The sequence below is a fragment of the Rhea americana genome, unplaced genomic scaffold (assembly GCF_003343005.1).
Source record: "Rhea americana isolate MKP2758 unplaced genomic scaffold, rheAme1 scaffold_111, whole genome shotgun sequence".
In the NCBI taxonomy this organism is placed as follows: domain Eukaryota; kingdom Metazoa; phylum Chordata; class Aves; order Rheiformes; family Rheidae; genus Rhea; species Rhea americana.
Genome location: NW_028185162.1, coordinates 783,313 through 810,747, shown reverse-complemented (window position 1 = coordinate 810,747; position 27,435 = coordinate 783,313). Strand labels below are relative to the sequence as shown.

The 27,435-nt window shown below is 41.6% G+C and overlaps 1 protein-coding gene across 4 annotated transcripts in view; it reads left to right on the top strand.

Moving 5' to 3' along the window:
* LOC146600908 (sphingosine-1-phosphate transporter SPNS2-like) overlaps positions 1-27,435 on the top strand; it is a 141,293-nt gene that overhangs the window by 62,255 nt on the left and 51,603 nt on the right. For all 4 annotated transcript variants that reach the window (XR_014897052.1, XR_014897051.1, XM_085315037.1 and 1 more), the window contains exons 3-5: positions 4,151-4,287; positions 23,658-23,809; positions 26,045-26,111. Coding sequence is in view for 2 of the 4 variants with exons in the window: in XM_085315037.1 (XP_085171163.1) it covers positions 4,151-4,287; positions 23,658-23,809; positions 26,045-26,111 (356 nt within the window). In the remaining 2 variants the exon portion in view is untranslated. The remainder of the gene's footprint in view (positions 1-4,150; positions 4,288-23,657; positions 23,810-26,044; positions 26,112-27,435) is intronic.

The window sequence follows — 27,435 nt, the reverse complement described above, 5'->3', positions numbered from 1 at the left end:
AGAGGGAGAGGTTTATTTATTTTTTTTTAAAGCTACAATTTTTGTAATTCCAGCCGTGCACAGAAAGAGCTGGGCACTGCTGGCTGCAGAGGTGCTTGTGCACCTGCCCGGGGTGGGACAGGCGTCCAGAGGCAGGAATAGACACCAGCCCATCCTGTCCGGGCAATTACGCTCTTTCCGACTTCTCACCGCAGCCGGCATTTTAGTGGCTGAGCCACAAAGGGAGGTGTGAAGACAAACGTGATCTTCTGAAAATACCTGCACTTAAAAGAGCCTCCCTCCTGGGATGCCATTCGTTACRTGTCTATTTATTCGGCCTTTGCTTAGATGATAATTTGCCTCTGCAGAAACATATCTCGGCTCCACCCGGTGCTGGGATTGAACCACTTTTGCTGGCGTGGTTGGAGATCGTTTACTAAGGGAAATTAGCTGTGTGGCGTACCTAATGGCCCCTGACGTAGCTGTACCTGCCCACAGCTGCTCTGAACATGATCTCTACCTTTTCAGTAGCTCATAGCAAATCCCAGAGGATTTCTAACTTTGCCCTGACTTGCACTGTATGTCTCTTCAAGTCGGTAATATCCTGAGAGGGTTTTAAACGTAAATGGGAAGAGGAACTGCTGACTGAGAAAAGACAAACGAAATGCCAGCCGCTGTCACAGCCCTCCCTAATATAAAGGATTTGCGGCAGTGGGCTGGTCGGAGGCAGCAGCGGCAGCCGCTGTGGTGCCACTTGGGTGTTAATTGGGGAATGGGTGAATACAAGGAGCAGAAAATGCTGTGGAAGAAAGGAGAGGAGCCAGATAGGAGAGGAAGCCGGCCCAAATGCTAGGCTGCTTTACTGCAAAGCATCCTTCCTTCTGCCTCGTGCTGCTGCCGTCTTTCTCTGCAACTTGGTCTTGTGCCACCACCTTTCTCCGCAGCTGAAAGCACCGGCAGTCTTCTGTTAGCTTAGCTCCTGCTCTAGAGTGACTTGGGTTTCCACCCCACCTGGTAACATGCCCTTGAGTCTGTTCAGTCATCCTAGGTTGTAAGTTTATAAAGTCACTTTTTTATTGTGTTGAGCCTGTGCCTGTTGCTCAGCAGTCTCATCTGTCATTTGCAGGAATAATTGTAAAAATTGATTCATGGGAAATGCCTGTAACAGGCAGATCCTTTTTGACAGATCACACAGCCATCATATTCTGCATTTGTCTGAGTCAGTCCATGCTTTGATGCATATTTGGGTCATAAATATTCTGATATCAGTTGCATTTATTATTATGACTGCTTTGTTCCACTATCTGCTATTTATTAGGTTCTGCTGTCCTCTGTTTCAGCTCCTCTTGTGGAGCTGTCAAGTCAGCTGTTTACTAGTGACAAAGCTCATAGCTTAGTTCAGAACAGAATCTTCCAAAAATAAATTTGCTGAAAGGATTTGAGTAAAGCAGGGTGCACGTTAGGAGGGAGGTGCAAGATGATTTTTTTTGGTTTGTTTTATTGGAAAGAGGAGGCTTGAGCCTTTTGCCCAAATTCCAAAATTAGACTTCCCATTTATAATCCAGAGGTCACTGAAGCTAATAATCTCACTGATTAATGTGAATTTTGGATAATACCCTCTGTGTCTCAAAGCTGAATTAATGAGGTTATTTGATATTTGCAATGGTGGGATGCTGACTTGGATGTTTCTAATTTTCCCTTTAGAAGCTTTCTTCAGCTTTATGCAGCTTTACATCATAAGAATAGCAGAATATCTGATTGTGAGATGAATGAATTTCACGGTCCTTCCAAGGGTAAGGTCAGATTGCAGTAGGCATGCTCTTCAGTACTAGTCAGAGTCCTTCTTGCTTCTCAGTCGCCTATAAGCARTCTTGTATCCCTCATGGCAGGTTGCTGCACCAGCTTTGCAAGGTGCTGAGCACTTTAGCGTTAATTCAGGAGAGCACTTAATCATGGAGTTGATGACTCTAAAATGTTTAATATAAGCATGTGCTTAAGTGCCTTGTTGGATGGGGGCCAGTGCAGTTAGGCCATTGCAGAGCTGAGGTTTGTGATCCAGTTCTGGTCTACTAAAGCCACCTGCACTGTAGATCGAGGGTTTCAGTGACACACAGTCAGGAAGATGGGCTGTGCTGCAGGGGTTGGTGGCTGGGACAAAATGCCCTGTGCGGGACAGAGAGCACCCACCCAGGTAGTCGCTGTCCTGCCGCAAAGCAGGGGACCGGGGGCAGCAGCACGGCGGGGCTCTGGCTCTGCTCCAGGCATCGCTTGCGCCAGGGGAGCAGGGGGTGGGAGCGCCCCGAGCAGCGCCCTGCGCTGGAGGGCTCTGCCCGGCGGAGAGGGGCTCTGCGCGGGCAGCGTGCGTGCGGGCAGGGGGCTGCAGCGCTGCCCTGCCCGCCGAGATGGTGTCAGCGCCGCGGCGTCCCGCGGGGCCGGGGCGCACAGTGCTGAAGTGGGTTTCAGGCRCGCTCCTGTGTCCCTCGCTCTGTAAAACGGGGAGGGATGCAGAATGCTGCGTAAGTGCCAGTAGCTGTGTTCAGCAGCTCTGTTGGCACTAGGATTTCAGGATAAATACRGGGACTGAGCTTTCAATTTATCAGTAAGTTTTATGCCTTAGCTTAACAGCAGCGTTGCCCACAGCATTACTATTGAAATAGAARTGAGATAATGTTGTGCTTGCTTCTTTTCGTGTCTTAATATTTTGTATTTGTTGTCTGTTTGTTTATTTTATTGTAAACGTTTGCAAAGAGCAAATCTGCAATTTCTATCATAAACATCACAGTGCAGAGTTGATATGCACAGAATAGTATGTTTCGCAAAACATAGATGCAAATGGATACATATTATTTATGAGGCAGCTTTGATATCTTAATATATTAAAAAAGAAGAGACATACAGATCATTTCCCTGTTCAGGACCTGCATGTTTTTAGGCTATCATGTTCCACCATGAAAAAGTCAYGATTTGTGTCTTAACCACTTCAATACTGTACACACATTCCCCTCAGTGGAGTTTGTATCCTCTGCTCATATCTTTTTTTATTTTTTCCTTTTGTAAATTTAAAATAGATTGCTAGGGTTAGTCAATGCCAAAAGCCCACCCAGCCTTTCAGGAACCACCTGATAATTAATGAGTCACAACTCTGTGACTAAAGAGGGATCTCCAGGCTGTCCAGTATCCCACCAGAATCCTCCTGGGTTTGCTGAGCCCAGAAAGTCAATGAAAATCAAAAAGGTTATCCAGGAATAACTAAATTGCAGCAAGATCGGTGTAGTTGCTCTCATCCAAATTAATGGTGAGCACAGTGTGCTTGCCTTTTTATTTTATTTTTTTTAAGTTGTTTTGAGTGGTGTCACTRGTCAGATTGTTTTAAGCTAGTCTGGAAAGGTGAAGTCTGAAGCCGAGGAGACTTTGCAGAGACTGTCCCTGCAGGAGCTCACTCCTGCCTGGCAGAAGATCGTGGGTTAATGCTCTGGTTTGGAGGGGAAGAAGCACAGGGGAGAGGTGAGTCTGTAATCTTGCTGATAACGACATTCCTGGCCCCTTCAGATTTTGTAGGTCAAAAYTGTTTCTTTTAGTGAAGTAGCTGCTCAGCGCTGGGTTTAAATACAAGTTCTGTGCCAGTGAAGGGACCTGATAAGGAGACTGGAGTTTTCTGTCTAACTACAAGGCTGCTGCCAGTAGGATGATAGTAGTTTTTCCTCGCTTTACCTTAAAACGAATGGATCAAAGTACTTCAGTTCCTGTGGCATATTTTTCTCTGCTGCAAGAGCCACCAAACAGCCCATGGCTTGCTTTCTCTTTGTTTAAAATTCCTTCCAAGCTTCATTTCACCTTTTCAGGGACGTTCGGGCAGAGGCTTTCAATTTATGCGGTCCCAGTTTTGCCTGTCCCTGGATTTTGAGCTTGCAGTAGACCGAGGGGCTAGTGCTTTCAAATGTAATCCAAGTTCACTGCTCTGAAGTTTCTCTGGGAAAGAAAAATCTGTTTGATTAAGGAAGCTCTGTCTTCTGAAAGCCTATCAGACTCAGCAACGTTGTAAGTCAGGGCTGCAGAACATCTAATTAAATGGAACTGCTCTCCAGAGGATTTGGCCTGCAGAAAATTAGTTTTCAGGTTCTTGGACTGATGTTTATTAAATGTTTCTTCCTTTTCTCCTTCCTCCTTGCAGTTTTCATCTGCAGTTTCATGGTTGCAGCACCTATCTTTGGTTACCTTGGCGATCGTTTCAACAGGAAGATCATTCTCAGCTGTGGGATCTTCTTTTGGTCAGCRGTCACTTTTTCAAGCTCCTTCATCACTGAACAGGTAAGATCTTTGCAAAGGCACTTTGCTGAGTGTCCTGCATAGATACCTTCTGGTTACTTACTCCCCATCAYGGTGTGCTTGAGTGAGACATATCCCTCTGTTGCATATTTGACGTGTGGCATGTTGCATTTTCTGAACTTTTCTGAATTACTTGTATAATTGTTTCTTCTTAACTGTGAAAGCTATTGTTCTTTGATCATGCAAGCTCATAAAAAATAACAAGTGACGCATGTCTAAGCAGGAGTTCCTGTTGATATAAGGGCTTTGTTTTGAGGTAGAGCCCAAAGAAACTTTTAAAAAAAAAAAAAAAAAAAAAAAGAAAAAGTCTATGGCTATATAGTGGTTCTCTTGTTTTCTGATACTGTAACAGAAACCACTGGAGTTAGTTAGGAAGTCTGCTTGCAGTGTGTGGAATGACAAAATGCATCCGGTAGTGGTCRTACCTATGTGCTTTGCTTCCTTTATATCAAAGACAGTGAAGGTGTTTGGTAGCATTGAGATCAGACGTAGTTTTAGCTCTTCTTACACTAGCTGATGAGTATGTCTGGGGAACCAGTGATGGAACCAGCAGGCTCACTTAATTTTACCGAGTTATGCACCCCGTGCCCCACCTGCTTTCAGGACAGCCCCGGTACCCGGTTTTGAGAACTCCTCATTGCATTCACTTTCTTGCCCATCAGAGATAATTCAGAGGAAACTGTGATCTGGCAGTTTCTGAGGAAAAATACTTCCTTGTTTAAATCATATTGTAGAGGTTTAATTGCTGCAGGTGGCAACATTCCTGAAGAGACAAATCACAGCTCCTGCCGGTGTCAGAGTGATTTCCCCAAGGGAGCCGGGGCATCCCTCATCCTTTCCCTCCAGCTGCGATCCGGAGATTGCAGCACTGTGGTCACGCCTAGGGAATGACAGCCAGTGCCTCAGCTTCTCCTCCCGGCTCCCTCCCACCCACGCGTGCCCGGAGTTTCCACCTAAAGCAGGCAGCTGGTCACACGTGACGTGGTGGTCACACGACTGTCTTGCTTTCATGTTTTATTGGTTGTTGCTGCATTTATAAAGAAAAATGCATAGGGTCGAATTTAGAAGCTTTTAACTCTGGTAAACGGTTCCTGGTTTATAATGGGCGAGGAGGCATCATTTCCAAAGAAAGAAAGTCTCCCATCTAAAATGAGGAAAGGGGTGGGTTTTGCTTGTTTCTCTGCAGAGCGTGCTTTGAAAGCAGCAGCGATCATAACCRAAAAAAAGAAGGAAACATACTTTTGAAGGAAATACTTACCTGCTTACAAATACTTCTAATTTTGGGAATAGGCATTTTTGCTCAGGTTCTCATTTGTCTCTGCAATGGGCCAAGTCCCATAGTTRCAAGTACTGGAGGAGCAGACACTGAGAACTGAAACCAGCCTGGTGCAATCTGTGTTGTCAGAGTAGATTTTTAGTTTATGGATTTTTGGCTTGTTAGCTGAAGTAGTTCAAGGATTAATATATATCAGTGTGCAGAGCTCAGAATGGAAAAGGCATATTTTTAGCCAAAAGAAGAGAGGATGATATTTATAAAGCTGGAATATGTTTGAGCTCCAAACCCAAATATTTGGAATTCATAAGGCAGTCAAGATCAAAACAGCGTGACTTGTGTAAAATCCGCCTGGATTTGCATCAGTACATCTGGGCCTAAACTACAACCTTTGACATAAACTCCCCAATGCTGAGAAAACTCCTGTGTCATAATTTTACTGTGATCTTCAGCTTTACTATGAAACTTTCCTATTAGGCCAGAGGGCTCGTGCCCAGCTCTTGTTACCAAGCCCAGTAGGTTATGGAAAATTTTGCAGCTACTGTGTGTGGCTGCGGCAGTTAAACAAGGTCGTAAGCATCATCGTTATTTCACATAGTATCCCTGGTGTCTTTTTGGAGGTCTGATCCCTAACTGGGGAGAAATGCCACATTGAACAAGGTGAATTCCTGAAAAACTAATGAGGAAAAGAGTCAGAGAAAAGCTGGTGCAACATTTTTCATTTGTACAATGACTAACTAGGCATTTTTCCTGATCTTTGGCTCCTACCATTCATTTAAAGAGAAAACACTGGATGTTCTCTCCAATAATTTTTCTTTTAAGGCAATATGTGTGTTTGTCAGGCAGGAGGGCTAGGGGCTGAAATATGAAAAAGCTTTGGCATAATTAAAAGCAGTAGTGAGGCTGCTGTAAGCAGATGAGTGCTGGCTTCCAAGTCGGTGTGAAAACAGAGGGCTAGAAGGAGCAAGCTGGCACAGACCAAGCCCGTAGAAATTCTGGGCAGAAAACTCCCTTATGGGGTGACAACAAAAATACTGAAGTAGGAGAGAAACAATAGCCGCTCCATAGAAATAGCAAAYTGTGATTTCGGGGACTGCCTTTCTCTGAATCTTGAGCGCCTTGTGCACGTTATGTCTATGTAATCAGTAGAGCAGGCATCCACGTAGTTTAAATTTGGACTATAAATGGAAAGAAATAGTTCATAGAAGCACAAAGCAGCTGCAGGTCTGGTGGGCGCTGAAGACACCTAATTTGTAAAGGCTTTTTGCAGTGCGCTCATAATACTTGTTCTTGACTAAAATTTGGACACTTACAGGAAAATAATCAAAACGGGATAGTTTGAGTGCAAATCTAGATTATTTATAGTTTATTACTATAAATACATACAGAAAAGGACATTTTAATTTGTATCTGTACTACTGACAGGTTGTTCAACAAAGAAATATCCACACAGCAAGAAAAGAACATGGAGATGAAAAATTACCTCACCATAACATGCAGTTTATCTAAGATACTGTCTAAAAGCTATTTCATACTGAGTGGGTTAAAATTATAGAGTGACACTGACTGAACGCTGACATATAAAACAGGAGACTGGATGTGTGTGGCGCACAGACATGTAGTTGCTACAGACCACTGCATTAAGATTTGTAACCACTTATTAAAATACCCTTAGTTATTTATTTCCAAATATCTTGGGGCTTTTAACAGAAATAATGGACCTCAAATAAATGAAGAATGAATATCTCTCATCTGCTAGTAGCTAGTAAATAATTAAATAACAGGCTCTTATAGGAAAAAAGAAAATCGGTCCAAAATTAAAGGGATAGTTGCAGAGGATATGGGAGGTGGTAGTTGTGGGAAAATAACAATCTCTCATTTTCATGCCTAGCAAAATAGAAAGAAGACGAACAGACACTTAAATTTTTGGTTTCTGTTCATGAGATTGGACAGTGCCTTTAAAACAAATCAAAATAAGAAACCCAAATAAATACCACATCAGAGAGTAATCCCATAAATACACCTGGTTTCATGAATGCAAACAGCTGATGATGAATTTAACTAGAGAAAATAATCAGTGGTAATATGCTCAGGATTATACAGAGAAGGCCACCTTTTATTCTGCTAAATAAAGTGATTTGACAATGTATATTAGTATACAACATTTCTCTTGAAAAACAAGGAAAGAGCCCTCCTGCAATGCTTATGACTTAGTTACATGTTTCTGCTCTATAAAATTCTATTTTGGTACACAAATTTATTTTTGATTTTTGGAAAACATTTGGGGGAAACACTCTCTGGTTCGGACGCTGTAATAAATCAGCAAGCTAACTGTGTAAGTGAGCTGCTGTGCAGGATGGTCATATCCCAGAGAAGAGCGCTGGGCGCACAAACCTCATCGCATTTCTTTACTATCCACACAAACAGCTAAATATTAGTCTCCCTCTGAATCAGTATAAACTCTGATTTAGTARGTAATCAGTCTTTTCTCTGGATAACATTTTGATGAATATAGTGCCTAGTTGCCTGCACTGTGGCTGCTGTCTCGGGCTGGTTTCTATTCCAGGATGACAGCAATTTCTCAAAGCAAGAGAGAGCTGGAAAGCGGGAAGTTGTGAACTGTTCTCTCAGTCTTGTGAAATACTGCTGTTTCCCCTGTAAATAACTTGAATAAAGTTTCTATGTAATAAGAATGCTATTTTGCAGATGAGCAAAGTATTCCTACTAAACACTTTAGCTCCACTAGGGTAGAGGACCAAGTATACCTAATTATCAACCAGATCAGGCTGTGGTAATGTGGATTAGCTGGGAGACATCAGTGCTGCAGATAGTAAAAGGTTTGCAAACAAAAAAACAAAGAACAGCAAGGTAAACCAGGAATGTGCTTTTGAATCTTCCGCTTCCTCGGTTGTTTCTACATTTCTGTTTAAGCACTGATATAGCTTGATGGGTATTTTTACTGCTATTTTCTTTTTCTTTTGATTTATCTCTGAAAGAAAAAGCAAACAGTCTGCTGTGGAAGTATAGTCAGTCTGCAGTGCTTGTTAAAATCCTCTCTTCCAGACTTGCCAGATCTGTATTTCAGATGTTTTTCTTGCATGGAGTGCTAAAARAGAAACAGCAAATTATGTGCAGTATAAAACAAATGGTTAGCTGAGTTAATTTTAAAAAAGGTAAACTGAAACCAATTTTCCCCCTACACACAACATGGTTCACTCCACGCAAAAAATGTCCCAAAGCCTTGAGGCTTCAGTGCTCTGCCAGCAGTTGTATCACAAAACATAAAATTCTATTCCTTTGCATCTGTGGTGTAAGATAAATCCACGATTTGAAAACAGAAACAAAGTTAAAAGCCCCAAGCCATTTCTTTGTGTGTAAGAAGGATACTGAGCGTTACATTTGAAACCCCTGTGAACTGCTGAAAGGTTTATGTCCCGTGATCGCATCCCACTATRTTTGAAAGGAAATCTCTTTTCAAAAGAACACAAAATAGATTATTCATGTAACTTTGTGAAGTCTGCTGTRTACGGCATTCCTGGCCTAATATGATGATCTTGACGGTTTGTGTGGTTATTAAAGAAATCTGTGCTGGATCTAACGTGGTGTGTTCATGGGTAATGGCTGTTAGCTGGCTCTGGTGTGTTTTGTCAGCCTTTGATGCAGTATTGGGATCCTRCAGATGAGCATATGCCGTTGGCATTTGAATTTGTGCATGCTTGCCCTTTTGCTAGACTGCTCAGGAAAAAATACAGTCCACTGCCTGCTCTCTTATCCCAGAGGAGGAGATCAGGGTGGGTAATACACTCCAGTCGTATTGCCATTCTGTCAGCGGTGTCCACGCTCGAATTACTGAGTAGTGCTACTATAAAGGCAGCACGGATAGTGCTGGGGTAGAGCCCACGCACCGCCTGGTTGCTGGAACCCAGTCCCGCTTTGCCTCTACTCCTCCAAGGTGGGACATGACCATGTCACCCACTTCGCAGAGCTCCCTCCTTCATTTGCACGGCAAGTGCTGGTAATGGCACTGCCAGTCAGTAGAAGAGATGAAAATACCTCGTCTAGTTACATCTAACCACATCTCTGCTGGAGATGAGGTTACCCCACCAAGGGTAACTTTAAAGCTGCAGCCCTTGGAAAGTAGAAGTTGTCATGTTGCTGAAGCAGTTCTGTTGTGAGAAACTSCCCCTCGGTTTTCATGGCTGCTTGACACTCCAGCTCCAGCTAGCACTAGATCAAGGCGTAACAAAATCTGTGCTCCCCGGACCAGGAAATACGAGAGTTTCTGTGGGAWTTGAAAGACACCATTTTCTTTGATTCCTCTCTAGCAAGAAGGCACCTGCTGTTCCTTTGCAGTATCTTCCATTTTCTGATACGGGTCGTGTGGGATGGGCTAGAGAAGCGAGTAGTTTGTTTATTGCTCCTTCCTTCAACAGTGAAGCGTTGGCTGGACTGATTTGAGAGCACTCTGGGCATCTGTCGAGTCTGTTAGCATCTTTAGCACAGCTGATGTCAAATAATGCATGGCAAACTTATTATGTAAGAGCAGCATCTGTTCTTGCTTGGACAAACGCAATGATCTGAAGTCTCGAAGCTCAGGTCTTCATCTTTTGCTGACCTAGATTAGAAAGAACGGCAGAAGAGTTATATAAATGTAATAGTAGCAGTGTACTGAAAAAGGTAGAATCCCTATGTCATGTATTTGTCTCCTGTTTACTTTATATCCCTACCTGTCCCTTTTTACCTGTCCCTCCTCCAACTGGAACTAAATAAAAAACAGATTAGGGCATACTCGCAGCATCAGGCTCTCACAGGCAGGCTATGAGAGGAGCAAGCTTTTCATAGGTGTTATCAGAAATGGAAGTGTTATTTTTTCTGCTCTGAGTGTGAATTTTTTTTCCTCAGTATCTGCATCTATGTATCTTTAAAGCATTCAGGAATAGCTATTGAAAACCCAGTTGGTGATGGCAGCCAGGACAGAGAGTATAGCCCTCCATGTCTCAGAAAGCTTATTCATGTGATGAAAAAAAATGTTTAAAGAAACTATCATAAAGAGTATCTCTGCYGTACATAACACTTCTGCTCTGAAGTGTGTCTGGAATGGGATCAATTCTGCTGTCAGAGTGCAGTCGTGAGTACATCCCCAGAGTCTCAGCTTCCTAGAGGTAGAGGCAGCTGGGTGTCACGTCCCATTTGAACTTCTAAGATCACCACAAATGGATTTTAGTGCATGTACAGCGGTGTTACATTCAAAACAGTGTGCCTCCTGCTCTTTGTTCCCTACTTTTAGGTTCCTAAGTAGTCTGATGTCTTGTAAAATCTGAATCAAACATTATGGATGCTGAAATAAGAAGAGATGTTCCTGTCGTTCCATGCGATAGCTCGGCTGAACTCGTGCTTGCTGCTGCGAAGGCTGCTGTTGCCAGTTTGCTAAAATGAAGGCAGTGATTTGCACCAGAATGTCCAAACTGTTGCTCGGAGCTCGGGCATTTTCCGGAGCAGGTGGACAGAGGTTTGTGCTGGAGGAGGATGCAGAAATAGGCAAGAGGCTAAATCCTCATTTGCAGTGGATCTCAGTGAGTGCTCTCTGTAATTACCTTTCTTAGGAAACCATCCGTTTTCTAGGTTATTGGAAGATTTTGAAATCATTATCATGGGGTCTGTCGTTGTAGTTCTGATTCCACTGCCTTGGAAGTCTGTGGGAAACTTTTCTGTGTCCTTGTGGGAACTGAATCAGACCTCATACCTTTTTAAATGAATGTGTTTATATTTGATGCTGTTTCATCGCATCATGATAATGCCTAGAGACACCAGCTGGGGACTATGGTGCAGGCATGAAAGATCTTTACAGGCCACAGACCTTTACGGCTTTGTCCTGTTTTTATGCTGAAACCTGCATTCATAGTCTCTAAGCTGAAGAGTAGGAAGGTTCAGCTGCTATGCCAGTAAATAGAAGGTTTGGAAGCAAGGACTGCTTATAACAATCATCCTGCCTGTCCTGCTTTTATTATGCCTGAGGAAGAAATTCCACCTGGGTCAGTTACTTGCTGAGGAAGCAGAGAGAAGAGGGCATATTTATTCCTTTGCCACGCTATGTGTGTCTTAGAAACGTTCTTTCTTGTTAYGGTGTCTATTAAAATATACATTCTGCTTGTCATACTGCAGCAGTTGCCTAACTCCAGAGCATGCTGATGGAGCACAACAAGGATGTCTTATTGCTTCAACCCTGTCTCACTGAAAGTTCCTATAATGCCAGAGCATTATGCTTTATAAAWAATTATTGTAGCCTCTTAAATTCAGCCTCATTCAAAACATCTTTGGAAGGGAGGAAAGGAGAACTGTTCCTTAAATAGACTGGGATTGAACTAGTAAAAGAAGAAAGAAATGCTTCAGGTAAGACAGATTAAGGATATACAAAATTTCCTGCYAACCTAATATAGTCCTTGCAGTAGCAGTTGTGACCTGAGGAACGTAAGCCATTTTGGATGAGATGTTCCACTGTTGCATGCTGTGCTCCAGTGCTGTGGTCAAATGAGTGCAGAACGCAAAGCAGTTCACTGTGCTGCAGTATCTGGATGGCACCAAGTGATTCTCTTCCTTTGGAAATAAGTTTCCCAGATAACTGAGTACTGTTGGCATTGAGGATACTACTTGGTGGGTCCTTGGATTTAAGTTCCTTTAGTGAAGAGGTCTCATATATTAGTGTGTGTTAAACAACCTCAGAAGAGGGTTGAGAGTTAAGAGTTAAGGTCCTGCATCTCTAACAATAAAATATGAAGCAGAGCCCAAGAGCTGAGGTGGAGCTAAGAACCAATCTGTCCTTATCTGCAGGCATTGTTGACAGTATTGATAATGATGCCTACTTTATGACCACTGGAATAGGTAATGTCACGTGAAAGTATTTATCTCTTTATGGTGAAGCTATAAGAGGTGGGCTACCCTGAAGTTTTTCAGCAGACAACTGATTGTTAGGRCAGGTGTATGAAAACTGAGGCTGCCCCAATGTTGGATCTGTGATSACAGTCCCAGGATAAATGGGAGAAGATTGTTCCTCTTCCCCAGCTTACTGTTTCAGTAGTGGCTTGGATGCTTCACTAGGATGTTCAAACATAGGTCTGAAGGAATGTTACCGTTTGTTTAAGGTTGTAAGCTGAGATGTACTTAGCATAGGTGTAAAAGAGGCAGCTTATGGCTTGTGTTCTTGAGCTTATGGCTTGGAAAGAAGCATGATCCTACAGGAGAGTTTGGTTAATGATGCCTCACAGACAATGAAAACAAGCAATTAATTCAACCCTGTTGTAAGCTCCTTAARAGGCCTGGAAACAAACCTAATCTTTTACTAGCAGGGCCTTGGTGGCCTTTGAAAGTTAGGCATATCGTCCTGAAAAGCAAGATGCAAAAGAGAGGGAGAGTGTTCTTTGGTTGAGCTCTTGGTTGCCTGCTAATGCAAAAGTGTCACTTATAGTATAGAAAATGTAAGTGATTCTTCAATGGCACACACAACTCGAGGATCTCCTGGATCATGCATAAAGGCTCGAAAGGAGACCCGCTGTGTTCTGACAGTAAGGTACAAACAGTGAGAAGATGGGAAATGTCTGAGGGTACCAGGTGCTAAATTAGTCTTTGGAAGTGTTGATGTTTTGTTTTAGGTGCATAAAGTTCACATGTTACACAAAACATTGGGTTTATAATTCAGATAACATTGAATTAGGGTGATAATCTCAGATCCACRTAATAGTTTTTGAGCAGGAAATTCCTGGGAATGGTGCTGGTAGTCACGTCTGAATACATGATTGAAGTAATCTCATGAGAAAATAGTGACAAAACATGCAAATGCATTTAACGTAGTTAAATGACTCATTTTGTCAAATACTCTGGTTTTAGAGAATGAAATGAAGCTACAGCATGACAAAACTTTGCCAATGAATAACACTTCAAATAGCAATTTAAATGCTCGAAGATTATGAATAAGAGACTAGATAGGAAGGATTAGTAGGTGCGTCAACTTCTCTCTGGAAAACTATGCATGTTTTCACAGCTGATGCTAAAAGTGAGACGTTTCTCAGATGCAGACCAAATGCATTGTAAGATCAGCCTTTTTCATGATACCTGAGTGCTTTTGGATCAGGAAGCCAGAGAAGTGTGAAAATAGAAAGCAGGAAGAAAAGTTTGTTTTTAGAGTTTGGATTGATTCTGTTTTTTTTTTGTTTGTTTGTTTGTTTGTTTTTTAGCCAAGTTGCCTATAATGTCTGCCCTGCTGGTGCACTTAGGTTTTTAGCATGTGTACTAAGTACAAACTAAAATACTGTACTACATACAAAGTAAAATATGCATAAAATCAGTTAAACCAACAGTACAGGTAAAAATGTGGACTGTGGGCAACTTAGTTTGTGGTAATTTTATTTACACCTTGAGGCATTACATTAAAAGGTGTCCTTCGTGGATTATCAAAAAGTTGTTTTGCCCTTGCAGATGCATATAGTTTGGACAAAACATTCACAYCTGGGTGTCTCCATCAGTTGACTAAAGCTTTTTTAAAAGGTGCTGATGTCACAGTTTCCAAAGTTGTCTCAGGAAATAGGGGCATGGGGTTCTGCTCCTCAGGAATCAGGCCTATATGTTGGATTTGACCAAATTTCAATTTAAAAATTGGTCCAAACCAAAGAGTGTTTGAGCCAAGATAACCCATTGGATTGATATGGTTAAATCTTACAAATTTCTGTAGGTATTGTTTAAGGTGGAGATGTCGCTAGTATTATGTTCAGATGCCTGAAACTCTTTGTTCTGAGAAATCAGATATCTCTTCATAGCTGAGTTGCCTGGGTTTGGTCTTTGCTCGTGACTCACTCTGTGACTGGAACACTATGGCCTGTTACTGCCTTTGAATATCCTTTAGACATGTGTATTTTAATTCATATTCCAGGTACTAATATTTGGAAACTTTGTGGCTACTTTCTTCATGCATCAAGAACCTTATGTTGTTTCCACAGTTGCATAAATTTGGTTTTAGTCTCCCAGTCCCAATTTTGAGATTATGGTTGTCTTTGTACATCTCAGTAAGGGAATGGTGGTATTGGCTAATGCCAGAGGTACTTGTTGAAAGTGCTAATRTAGTGTTCGCTACCTGACAGGTCCGGAAAATAAAAGCAGTTTTCTCCTGACCCAGAACTACCAAGGTCTCTCAGGGGAACGGTTTTGGATGGTACATTCTGCTGAGCTGCACGTAATGGACTTACAATGAGGATAAATGACCGCTCTTATAGCCACATGGCATGTTACGGACTCCTCTATTTGTGTCTTAAACCAGATCTGCAAAGGTGAAAAGAAGTGCTTTAACTCAATGTTGTAGTAAGTGGTAACATGGGACTCCTCATGTTCCCAATGATCGTGTTCCCAATGATTTATTTGGAGAGAAAACCTTTGTCTTTAAGGTCTACTTTCTAAGCAGCTGTCTATGCAGCACTCCACTGCATGGTGTTCTGGTGGGTAAGCAGGCTCATTCGTTACATTCCTTCCAACTCATTCCAGGCCCCTGTCATTAATGTGATATTAATGACCAAGAGACTAAATTGAAAATAATATAAATCCCACCATTTGAGTGTCATGTAATATTTTTGCTGCAGACAGGTCAATCACACGAGAAGTCATTCAATTAGTAATCTGAAAAGCTGCTTTGTCTTAACTGAAGCTATTGTCAGAACCTGAGGGTGATGCTTCATCACCAAGTGYCTTGTAATTACATTATTTAATTGGGTAGAGAATGGAGATTGGGCTTTTTTGTTTTTTTGTGCTACCTAAAAGTGATTGAAAGTAGAAGAGTGTCTTGGGACTGCTGCAGGTTTGAAGCGGGGATGTTGATGGGAAGCTGGGTTGTRTGAGGCAGCAATTTTCACATTGAAAGGGAATTTTGCATTCAGACTTGTAAGWAGCTAAGAAAATCTTGGCCCTGAATTTGCAACTGCTGAGTGAGCACACAGCAGCTCCTGTTGGAGGCTTGCTGCTTTCAGGATGATTTTGTTTTTGTTTTTCTCCAGAGTGCTCAATTAGGTGCTTCACTTTAGAGCCTAACTCTAAGTATCCAGTTGTTAAACACTTCAGTGCTGACTGAAGGGTGCAGTGAAAAAGGAGTATCTTAGTTTTCACTGTTTATTTTTGCATACTAAATAATAGTGTAAGTCTCATAAATGGGAGACTTTAATCAGCCGGAATCTCAAGTACATTTCCAATTAAAACCATCCACATTCAATTAAGTGTGACTGAACAAGTCACCTGGTAGAGCTAATGCTATTAACAAATGCTATGGAGACAATCAGAGGAAAGGCGAGTGGACTTTACTTCATCTCCCATGCTCCTTTCTATTTTTAAATGTACTTTGTTCTCTTTCTCCTTGCTGCAGTCTCTCTYCTGCTTCTTGTGGGGCTGTGAATACCTGCTCAATCTTCCCGAATGGGAGTTGCTCGAAGGTGAGGAGCTTACCCCTGAGAGTTGGTAGGCCACTTAATGCATCCAAAACGAACTGAAATTTCGAAGTGTTGGACACAGTGGAGATGGATGCTGTAGAAGAATCAGATCTGCTTTAGAAACTATCCCATAAATCCGTGCTAACTGTAAAAGGCAAATGTATCAACCCTTTAGCAAATGATTAATCAAATTAGTAATRTTCTGGTAGCTCAGTAACATGCTAATAAACCTTAGTATGGTGTACTGGTCTCATCTGTAAAATACTTATAACCTCTAGCCAGCCTATAATCAGCACATGTGGTTAAYATGACAGTATTCTGTGATGAATTCATTTGTCATACCTGCCTRCATGGAGAAACAGGCTGAGGTCTTGTGTTGAACGAAGAGGAAGGCAGGCCTAGGGCATTTTCTCTGCAGTGTTTAACCTGAAAGTGAGCTGCCTTTCCCTGTTCAGGGAAAAACCTTTGGGTAAAAGAAGCCTCTTTCAGCAGACACAAATATTTAACCGTGTGTACTTCCTGTGTCCAAGAAGCCTTCAAAGAAACCAAGTGAAGTAAAACCTGTTTAGAGTGAATGCAACAGAGACAGATTGGATGAGATGTTTTCTGCCCCTGGGAAGCTCTTATTCATGCCCTGGGCACAGCAAACCCGGTCAAAATTGATGTTATTCAGGAAGATAGTGGAAGATCCCCCAAACAATTTTGGCACCTGAGCTGCCAAATTTTGACAATTTTGAACCTGAGGCAGGATGTACATCAAGTGTGTTTGGAAAAACTTAGAGGATATACATTGCTACAGCTAAAAACTGTTAAAGAGTTTTGAAGAGCCTTCATTGTCTGGAAAGTAGCTTTGCAAGACTTTGCTGTCTTTTGTATGTCACCAAGCAATGCTGAGGAGCATATAGCTTTCTGGGGAGGCTCAGACAGAGCCTGCTGGGTTGCTTTGCTTTCAGGGCATTTTATCAAAGGCTTGAYCCGACCCAAAGCTGCAATGAGAAATGCTGAGTGGGATGTAGAGTGTAGGGGGTCATGCGTTAACCAGGACGGGGCTGTATGGCTTCTCAGTTCTCTTCTGCTGGGTCCCTGGACTTGCAGGGAATGCAGAACCCAACATCCTTATCAGTCCTTCGAATACTTCATATGGCCTCAAACATGGAGGAGAGAAGGTTCGGAGGGACTCTTTTCAGCGTGTATAAATATTGGATGGGAAGCAGTAAAGAAGATGCAGTCAGACACTTCTCAGTGGTGCCCAGCAAAAAGACAAGAGGCAATGGATGCAAATAGAAATATAGGAAAATCCATTTAAAGCATAAGAAAARGCTTTTTTACTGTGAGGAGATGGGAAGTAAAAAGTGGCTATGGTTAAGAGATGACACATGCTATGAGGGGAAAAAAAGGAGGGAGTCTAAACTCAATCGCATCTCTGTAGTAGGTCAAATGAGAGAAGAACCAGCAATTGCAGCGAATTTCTCCCAAGCTGCCTTGCCAGTGTGACTCATGTCTGATAAGGGAAAAACAACTTGTAGGAGGCGAGCAGGGTAGTTTATAACTGCATTTGCCAGACAGGTATGTATGAACCTCTCGGTGCATTTGTGTCTCCATGGAAAAAAGATAAGATACTGATAGTTCATAGCATTGCAGCAGAGCTGATATCTCATCAACCTGCTGCCAAGGAGGCTCACACCAGGCATGTACCATTGCTAGTCTCTATCTATGCCACATGCAGATTAATCCTTTGAGTTGTCAGATCCTGAAAACAATGCTTACCCAGTCCATTAATGGGTGAAGAAAGTACCTACCAACAAAACATCACAGTAAACCGTTCTGCCCCTGTGGCTTTTTTGTATTTTGGTCTCTCTCATAGCAATTACAACAGGGGATTAGTTAAGATGACTTACAGGTAGGTATAGGCGGACACTCGTCTTCTCTTATTTCTGCACAAAGATCTCCAAGACCACAGGATGCCAAATAGCCAAAATTTGGAGTGAATATTCAGTTTCTTATAAGTATGGGCTGGATTTGACAGGAAGGAGTGTCCTTCAGGATCGTCAGCACAGAACCGTTTGCCAGTAGTACTAAATACCCTCTTGAGCTCTTCACAAAACGCATTCTCTTGGTATTAAAGGAGAGCTAGCACCACTCACATGTGAAAAGATAGGGCATGTGACTTTGTGGTCCATATCTAGATCTGACTCACCATTCTAATCAAGTGTGTCTGGACCCAGGACTTGTGTCCACCAGTGGAAGCCAGATGTCTTTGTTATTCATATAGAAAATTTGTAAAGCTTTAGGGCTGCACAGGGGTGGAAGATGYATTTGAACTTGTTTATTCTGCTGTAACCTTTGTTGTCCTGCTGAGACACAGAATGTAATTTAAAACATCATTGGCATTTAACATTGTCTTACCTTTCATGATAGGTGAATGTCCCTCTCTATTTTGAAAACTTTCAGATTCTTGAAGGGACTCTGTCATTGCTGGGAACACTAAGAGAAGTGGAACGTTTGATGCTTAAGCAAATATGTCACCTGCATTTGTAACGTCATTGCATTGCTCAGCTCTCCTTGTGACGCTCAGTTAATGAGCTGGAATTTGAACTGTGAGTTTACAGCAGCCGATGCCRTTAGTCACAATACCTACACTCAGGAGCGYGTTCCTGTTTTGGTTTGCATTGTGRTTAATGGTACATCTTGGCGTACCTGCAGMGAGGGGTGTGGTGTGTTTTCTTTAACCATTTAGTACTCTGCAAACTACTATTACTGGAGCACAYCAGGAAGGGATGTTTAGCCAGAAAGTGTAGGATTTATCTGGGAAAGCCAAATGCTTACATGTAAAAGCAGTATCTGACAAAAGGGACCGATGTTGTGCAACCCTTAAATGTATGTCTGCAGGTTTTTCATTGCAGTCAGCTGACTCCTGCAGTATATTGGATTTATCTATCTTCTGCTGGTCTGCTCACTTACAACTGAGGAGGRTACCGTGGATGTGGCCAGCACAGCACCCTGCCAACTGGAGATATACAGGAATGTAACTGCAGTACAGTTCAGCTGAGGTTGCTCTAGAACCTTAGGGAAATTAAATCAAYCCTAATGCTCTTCCCTTAGCTAATTGCCATTCCGCCTCAAACTGTGCCACATGAATTCTGGCTTTAATGTGGCAATTGTAGCTGTCTGGTGGCATGGATGGTTTTCCTTATGCATATCATCTTTCCAGGGATGCAAACCCTGTKTTATATCCTTGTTTGATGGACAATGTTTATCTAATGAAAGAATGAATATATTGCAAGCCTCAGCAGTTCAAATATGGAATTTCATGGTGCTGAGCCCTCTTTTAACAAATTACGGAATCTGTATGAGGTTAACTCACACAGGAAGTCGGYGCAGATGCAATTGCTCTTGCCGTATGGCAGTCTTTTAGACCAGCAACTTCAGTTCAAAACATGGCCTGTACTGATGCTGTAGCAATTTGAACTGAGTTYGTTCTGTCCATGTGATCTCATCAGTCTACGTGTCCCTAATCTGAAAGAAGCATATATTTAGTTTGTTTTACAGGACACTTACCAGCTATTCCACATTCAAGTGCAAATGCTTAATGACCCAAACTTAAGAATCACATGAATCTTTAGACAGTAAATCTGGTRGTTTGGAATTGTACACATATTTGGCAGATTTATAAGTTTATCACTAACAGCTAATCTTCTAGAGAACTGTGGCTTAATTCCTTTTGTTAGCTAATTAAAAAAAAAGAGAAAGAAAGCTGCAACTAGATCTATTAAAACAAGTATTRCTCATTCAGTGGTCTGTAATGGTCTGTACAGCTAGGATAAATGTGTAATTAGGAGGTTTGCCCAAACACRATTAAAGCTAATCACCTGTTTAAGGCCATCAAACATTGGTGTGTGCGTGAGACTGAGTCAGTATGAAAATATGAACATAAACCAGGTCTTTTCAAAGTAAATACATGAACTATCTTTTGACATATTGTAAACATTTAACTCAAATCATGAAAATCCTGGAAGGATAGCATGTGGCCTGTAGTTTGTGGTGGGATAACATCATTGGCAACAGTAATCAGACCAGTCCCACTAGCCACCATGCTCTCACTCTGTTGTTGTCTAGGTGTTGCTGATAGTTTAAGAAATCTAAAAGTTAGTAGGTAGTATGCTCTTGTTAAAGATCAGCTCTTCTCTGAGGCATAAAGATTTATATCCCTTCCAAACTCGTATCTATTTTGGGAAATAGGGTTTTTTGCCTTTTTTTCTTTGTGTTTATTAAWCTTTAATTAGAGTTAAGAGATGGGAAGAAGAGAGCAGGTTGACTGACAGGTCTCCCCACCATGGGCATGCATCAGTGCTTTCTCTGAATGCTGAAAATTGCATCGTCACAAACCAGGAGGCTGTTGGCAAGTCTCATGAAGAAGCTGACATCTCYGGTATGATTGTTAACCAAATTTAAAGACATAAATAGTTTGCTGCAATAGCCCTTTGTTTCCGAAAACTGTTAAGTTTCTAACATTAACTCAGAGAAAAAAAAAACACTGAAGCCTTGAGGTTGCTGGCCTTAATTTATGGACATTTCAGTGCTGAAAGCTGACTCAGGCTTTTTCAGTTTTCCTGCCAGACTTAGAGGTGTTTGCACAGATGAACAAATTACAGAAGAGCTCCAAAATAATGCAGGTAGGAAGAAACTTCTTTAATGTATACCAATTCCTGCTTGGGAAAATTTAGTTTCTTGTCTTAGCTGCCTGTACTGTTTTTAAAGGCAGAAAATATAGAGCAGAGTTGGTTGTTCTCAGCCCTTTTTTTGTCTCACTAAATTGCTGAGAGTCCTGGGGTTGGACAAAAAGGAAAAAGCAATTGAGGGGCAGGGGGGAAAGAAGCCTAATGTAGAGGAAATGGTAGTAGTGTCCTGTTACAGCTGCGGAGGAGAGCAGTGCTTCCTCTCCGGGGGTTGTAGCTGTCTTTCTTTCCCATTTGTTTATGTTGGTTGTCATGTTCACATACACAYGCGCGCAAGTGGGTGTACGTACAAACTGCACACAACTGCCGTTGTCTCTCTTGCATACGTAGATGTGGTTGGGGACCAGTTTCTAAGTGGTTCATGGTGTATCTGTGGCCAAAATGAGTAGTATCGTAAGAAATTTGGGGTTGTTTTATTGTTTTATTGTCCTATGCAGACAATGAAAAGATCAGGCTTCTCTCTGAAAAGACTGCTTTTTATCCTGGAAGCTACCTAGCTTTCTTTGCTCGGAGATGAGGAAAACATAAACCTGACTGTTTGTGACTAGAAAAGGAAGACTGGGGACGCTCCAGCTTACTCAAAACAGCTGCGTAATTTTGTTGAATAGATATCAAGAGGATGTGTGCTAACCAAAGATCCAGAAGATGTCTTTCGGTAGGCTGGGAAGCGTTATTAGCTCTTTAATCCAGAGATACAGAGCTTTAAAACAAGGCACAACGAAGAACTKATTATAAATAATTCCCTGATCTTGTTTTAGATTTCTGAATATTCTGTTTGGCCATTACACCTAAATAGCTGCCTAGTTCATAGTCTTGGATATGTCATCTCTGAATGGCAACACTGTTCATGTCTTCGTGTAGAGCATGTTTTTGTAAGATTAATTTCATTGCAGTCTAAGGTCAGAATCTCCTCTCTCAAACTTGAATGCCTCTGCTTCAGAAGAGATAGTTTGTATGCTAAATAGGGATTTGGAGTGTGTGAGCATGGGTTGGACCAGGGAAGAGGATCTGAGAACGAAATGGGAGAGAGGAATGAACATGTTGGTAGCTGCAGATGTTTTTAGTGTGCTAGGTCTCTGCTTCAGCAGTGGTGATGGAGCCAAGCCACTGTTCTCAGAAATAGGAAATCTGTCCTGCTTTAAGCAGAGCTTGTGAGAGGAACCTCACAAGCAGATATTTCAAATCTGAGGAACATCCAGTGCRTGCACAAGCTGGTCATTCTACAGGTGTAACAGTCTCTATCTGCGCGCTTTTCCAGGTCTGAGACAAGCCGATGTTGCCTGTGAACCTCTCTGTGATCCAGATCTGAAACTCTTAGGAAATCAAAATCAGTCTCCAGTTTCTCCGCTTTCTAAATCTGCATGACTAAGTCTTTCAGCACGTTACAGATACTGTTGCTCATTCCGACTATGTTGGTTACCTGTGCACCAATAATTGTCAGCATATTTCTGCAGTATCGTGGAGTGATTTAGCATTGGGCAATTGGCATAAATTAAATAGCCTGAGTCACAGTGTTGCCCTTTCTGCACACACCCACATGTCTGTTAAGAATGCACAGCTTGTGGGAGATATATGAGTGATAGCAATACTGTAAACGCCCTGCCACCAAACAAAGAACTTGTACACACTCAAAAAATAGGTATTGATGCAGGATTTACGTCAAAACAAGAGGAAGTAAAGAGTATGCAAAATCATTTGTTTTGTGTGGCTGTAGGAATCCTCAAGAAATTCTTTTGATCCAGGGGAGTAGAGTAAGGAAAACAATAAAAACATACAGTGGTAGAGATTTTTGTCTGTTGATGGGTGTATTAGTGACCAAGGTATGCATCTTGATGTTTACATGGCATTTTCCATATTTGTGAAGGAGACCTCTAAATCCTGGCTCAGATTTGCTGTATGGCACAGATTAAATCATTTTGTGTTATTGAAGCTTTTTTTGTTTATTAGAYGGGAATTAGCAGTTGTTCACTGTTCTTTCAATACTTCCATGTTTAAGGATTTACTGTAATCCTTGCTGTTCTCCTCATCACAAGTGATCTATAGTATATTGAGGATTTGTAAAGGTTACATTTATAGAAATAGTTTTCTCTGCTCTTGTGCTTATAGCTTTCTGCAATTGATTGTTGCTGAATTTTTGCACTGGCAATTACTTCTGGGTGTAGCTCAAGTTGCTTAGATGTCTAAGAACTTGATTGTGCTCATATATCAGGTATTTAGGCATCAAAGTATCATGCCTTGTGCCTTCAAATAATGACACCCAGAAAATTGCAAGTATATCAAAAGTGGTAGGCTTGAAAATCAGGTCCTTGCTGTTTACAAAAATGTTGGCTGAAATGGGTAACAGGCCATGAAGAAAATTCTACTAGATGAATAATTYCTTCTCTTCCATTTTAGGCTGTGTTGTACTGARTGAGGATCACCACCTACTCAGGAGGRCACATAAATCTCTAGGCAACTCAATGCTATTACAACATATTCAGTTGCCTTGGATGGCTCTGAATCTTGCACCTGATGGCACTGCTTGCCGAGGAGACTGGTGTTCCTATTATGTTCAGAGAGCTCCTAATAAAGCTCAAGTCTCATCTTTTCATAGCCATGACCATCTTGGCTCAATTTTTAACCTGAGGTTTTTCAGAAGTCTTCAGTATTGGCTAAGTCTACCGTACTGCTATGGGAGGAAGGTCTATGCAGTTTTCAGGAGAACAGGAGTGAAATAAGTGCTTAGCATTTTTGAAAATTCTCCTTCATTTGGTAGTTTCTAGTCAAGGGGAACTGCAGGTTCAACTCTTTCATTATTCATTATTTATTATTAACTTTCATTATTGTCCATCCTGAATCYAAAAACGTAAGAGGATCCTTGTTAAGATGTTTCATTTCTTTTTTCAGTATTTCTGGCTTCTCGTGCTCTCACGAGGTTTGGTGGGCATCGGGGAAGCRAGTTACTCCACTATTGCTCCAACCATCATAGGAGACCTTTTCACCAAAAACACAAGGACCCTTATGCTGTCTGTTTTCTACTTTGCAATTCCTCTTGGCAGGTAAGTGACCTAATGTTTTTTCTATCTGTTTTTGACTTTAAGCTTGCAGAAGTCTTAAGTTGCTAAAGAAGGCATTTCTTCTGACTTTGGTTGGAACAGTTTAGAAAGGAAAACACTGTGAGCAGTGACTAATTAGTTGCAGGAATTAGTTTCTTATTCTAGCCCTGTTACTGGTTCATGTRTGACTTCTGGGAATTAGTGGGAAGTTCTTCCCCACTCCCACCCCCCTGCTGACTTGCTCTTTTTTGGAACACTATTAAATTAGATTCTCTATTTGAATAATGTTATATTAGTTCTCTTAAATGCTGCTTTGATTCATTTGAGATCTAAGCCTCCTTTAGCCAGTGTCTTTCAGGTCACTGTGAAATCTAGATCTCTTATATTAAGACACTGGGCTGTTTTCAAAGTGAGTAAATGGGTACCTGCTTCTGTATGACAATATAAGTATCTGTGGTTTTGAGATAGATATGCTATATAACACATGATTTGAAATTTGACTTTTCAAATTTTTAGTTTAAACTCAAATTCTGCTCAACTGTGAACTTGGTCAATCTGACTAAGTGTGAAAAATGCGGCTGAGTCAGTCTAGATGACTTGGTAGTTGCAGCAGCAGAGGCCGGTGCCTGTTAGTGCTCTTGCTGCTGAAATAGCAATAAAGAGAAATTGTTAAGTCTAGTGTAGTCAAGGCTGAAGAGAGAAGTTGTAATGAGTGTTTACACTCAACCTTATGCAGAGCAGTGGAGGACAGCCAAACCCATAGATGCCTGATGAATGCAACAGACAGACTCAAATTTAGAGTAATTATTTCCTCTGGCACTTTCTTTCAATCAAGTTCCCTTATCAGCCCAATGCAGTATCTGATTGTTGGGACAGGAGGGATTCTGTAATTCTTTTTATTTTATTTTCTTAAAATAATGGCTGACCCTCCATTGTGAGGCTATAGACAGGGTGGGTTCAAACAGCTTGCATGCAATTCCCAGAGGTGGACAACTTCCTATGGAAAAGTGGTACTGTGAGTTCATTTCCAGTAGGGAAAACCTGGACAGCAATTAAATCCCCTCACTGCGGAGAGTAGCATTTGGTTTAGGATGGTAACATACATTTTACAAATTAGAGCAGTCACTCTTGAGATAAAACGTACAAACATCCCTTTACTCTTGAAGAAAAAGAGACACCTAAGTCCTTAGCTGGTGGAAAGAACATTTAGCCAAATGGGCCCAAGACAGTGAATGTTTCCGTAGAGAATTCAGCTCAGCTATGACTAGCAGCAAATCAGTGTCTTGGAGGCAGACAGGGTTTGTAGCGACAAGTATTCAACCTGTTCAGCCCAACTCTGGGTCTTGATTATCTCAACATCCAGTCAATGTTTGGATCCATGGTTTGATTCTGGGTCCCATCTCTGTAAATAGCCCAGTTTTGGGGTGATGACTGATGGCAACCTCCAAAATTTAGAAGACTGTTCAATAACGGCAAGAGACGACTGACAGCTGCACTGCAGCAGTCCTGGCAGCTTTTAGCCAAGGCAATCTCAGCAACAAATRGCACAGTTCTAAAAGGATATTCACATCCATTCGGTTCAGTTTTAGAGGAGCAGGGCTGCATTCACCTGTCTGGTCTCTTGTGAGCTTCCTTTTGTCACAACAGTGTAATTCTGAGTGTGTGGCTGAGGGTCCCCTTGCTCCTTTATCTCTAGCCAGGTTTTCCAGACATCAGGTCTGATGTTCTCCTATCAGACTGTGTTGCACGGTTCTTTTGTTTTTTCATAGGCTATGGAAAATGGTCTCTTCATGGGTAATTAGAAACAAATTCTATTAAATGATAAAAAAGAGGCAATTTAATGATGGAATATAGTGTGTCCTTGAAGGCACTTTGTTAATTGAGAGTTGAAGATAAAATTGTAAGCATTCATATTAGTACACAGAAAAGTGTGATGTAGAAATTGAATTGTGAAACAAATTCATTCTGAAGCTTTATTTCCATCGACTGTTTGAATGGCTAGCCATGAATTTCATGTCAGTGTCTGAACTTCCACGAGATTCAAGCATTTTCAAGCTAGAAAGAGTTACATATTGGCCACCATCCACTTCGTCCACATCCACACCTGCGCTATATTTCTTCCTGGAGAAGAAGACAGCCTAGGACACACAACTGAGTGCAACTACATTGTTATCTTTAAGAACATCTATTATTGTGGTATTCTATTAAAACTGACTCCCATCTTTGTATWACTTGTAGTGGCTTGGGATACATCACTGGGTCAAGCGTGAAACAGGTTGCTGGAGACTGGCATTGGGCATTGCGGGCAAGTAACCTTTTTACTTTCTTTTGATAATACATCTTTTTTTTTTTTCTCTCAGTAAAATTACACATTGTGAGCTCTCCCAACTACCCTTCGGTAAGCATTAGCCATGCTTTTGGGATCCTCTTTCTGTCCTTGGTGAGGGTTCCTCTAGATTTGCTTTATTCAGTTCTACACATAAATTTTAATAACATCTTAATAACAGTAATATCTGTGGATCCACGTTAAYGGGAGAAAGGTTATATCACACCAATACTCAACCTGTTATTATATATAAATGGTGAAGGACTGAAAACTACATATAAGGATATTAAGTGCGTAGTAGATGAATTCTCTGAGCAAATGGGAAAGGTATGTTTATTTGGCTCCTTGTACTTGTTTTTTTTCTSTACCTGGGAGCAACAAATTTCCAAGCACTTCATTATCAGTCAACCATCATTTCTTGATGGGGATGGGAAGATGAGGATTGGCCTTAAATCAGCTCCATAGTCTTTCAGTCCCCTGCTGTCAAGAAACTCTGAGAATGGCTTCCTGCTTTGAGGAAAAAACACTTTGTTCCAGTTTCCGGTTGTTTTTCTGCCCTGAGACAGTCTATTTCCTTCTATTTTAACCTCTTGAGACCTTGATAAATGTGTTGAAAAGATAATACACTCCACTCACATACRCACAAACAGATCGTGCACACAAAGATGTCTTGAAAGAGCTGGCAGGAAGTGGCCCAGCAAAACTGTTCCCTGACCTTTGGCAGTCTGGGTGGCATGAGCCCCAGTGAGGTGCGTTCTCTGGCACTTCACGAAGACAACGAGTCTCATGAAACCCAGGCCAACACCATTTACAATAGCAGGTGATAAAATACAGGGATTCCCACCTCAAGCAAAAGGGTCTTTCTGTAACACCGGTCCTTCCCTGTCCAGCAAAGTAAGCAAAGACAGGAAAGTCACAGTGAATAGTTCATCTGCAGCCAAGAAAGTGGGGAATAGATTCCAACTATGGATCTATAATGTAAAGAATTAATTCTAATAACCTGAAGCTTCAGGCCAAGGAGGTGGCTACCTCATTCAAAAGCAGAAATGCTTTGAAAGTAAAATTAACTTTTGAACACAGGCCAGCACAAGGAAGAAAGACCTTCTCCTGGTCAATGGGGTTTAATGAGATTGATATGTTGGAGTGATCACGTGTTCACTGTCAGTAAACCCCAACTAGTTGCTTTGTGCAAGAAAATCATCACTAGTGTCTTTCTCTTCAGATGCCATCTCCATAGYTGTCCTGACTAATCCAGGCTATCCRCAAGGTTATATGTCTTATGAGCTCATGATTTCAGCTAAAA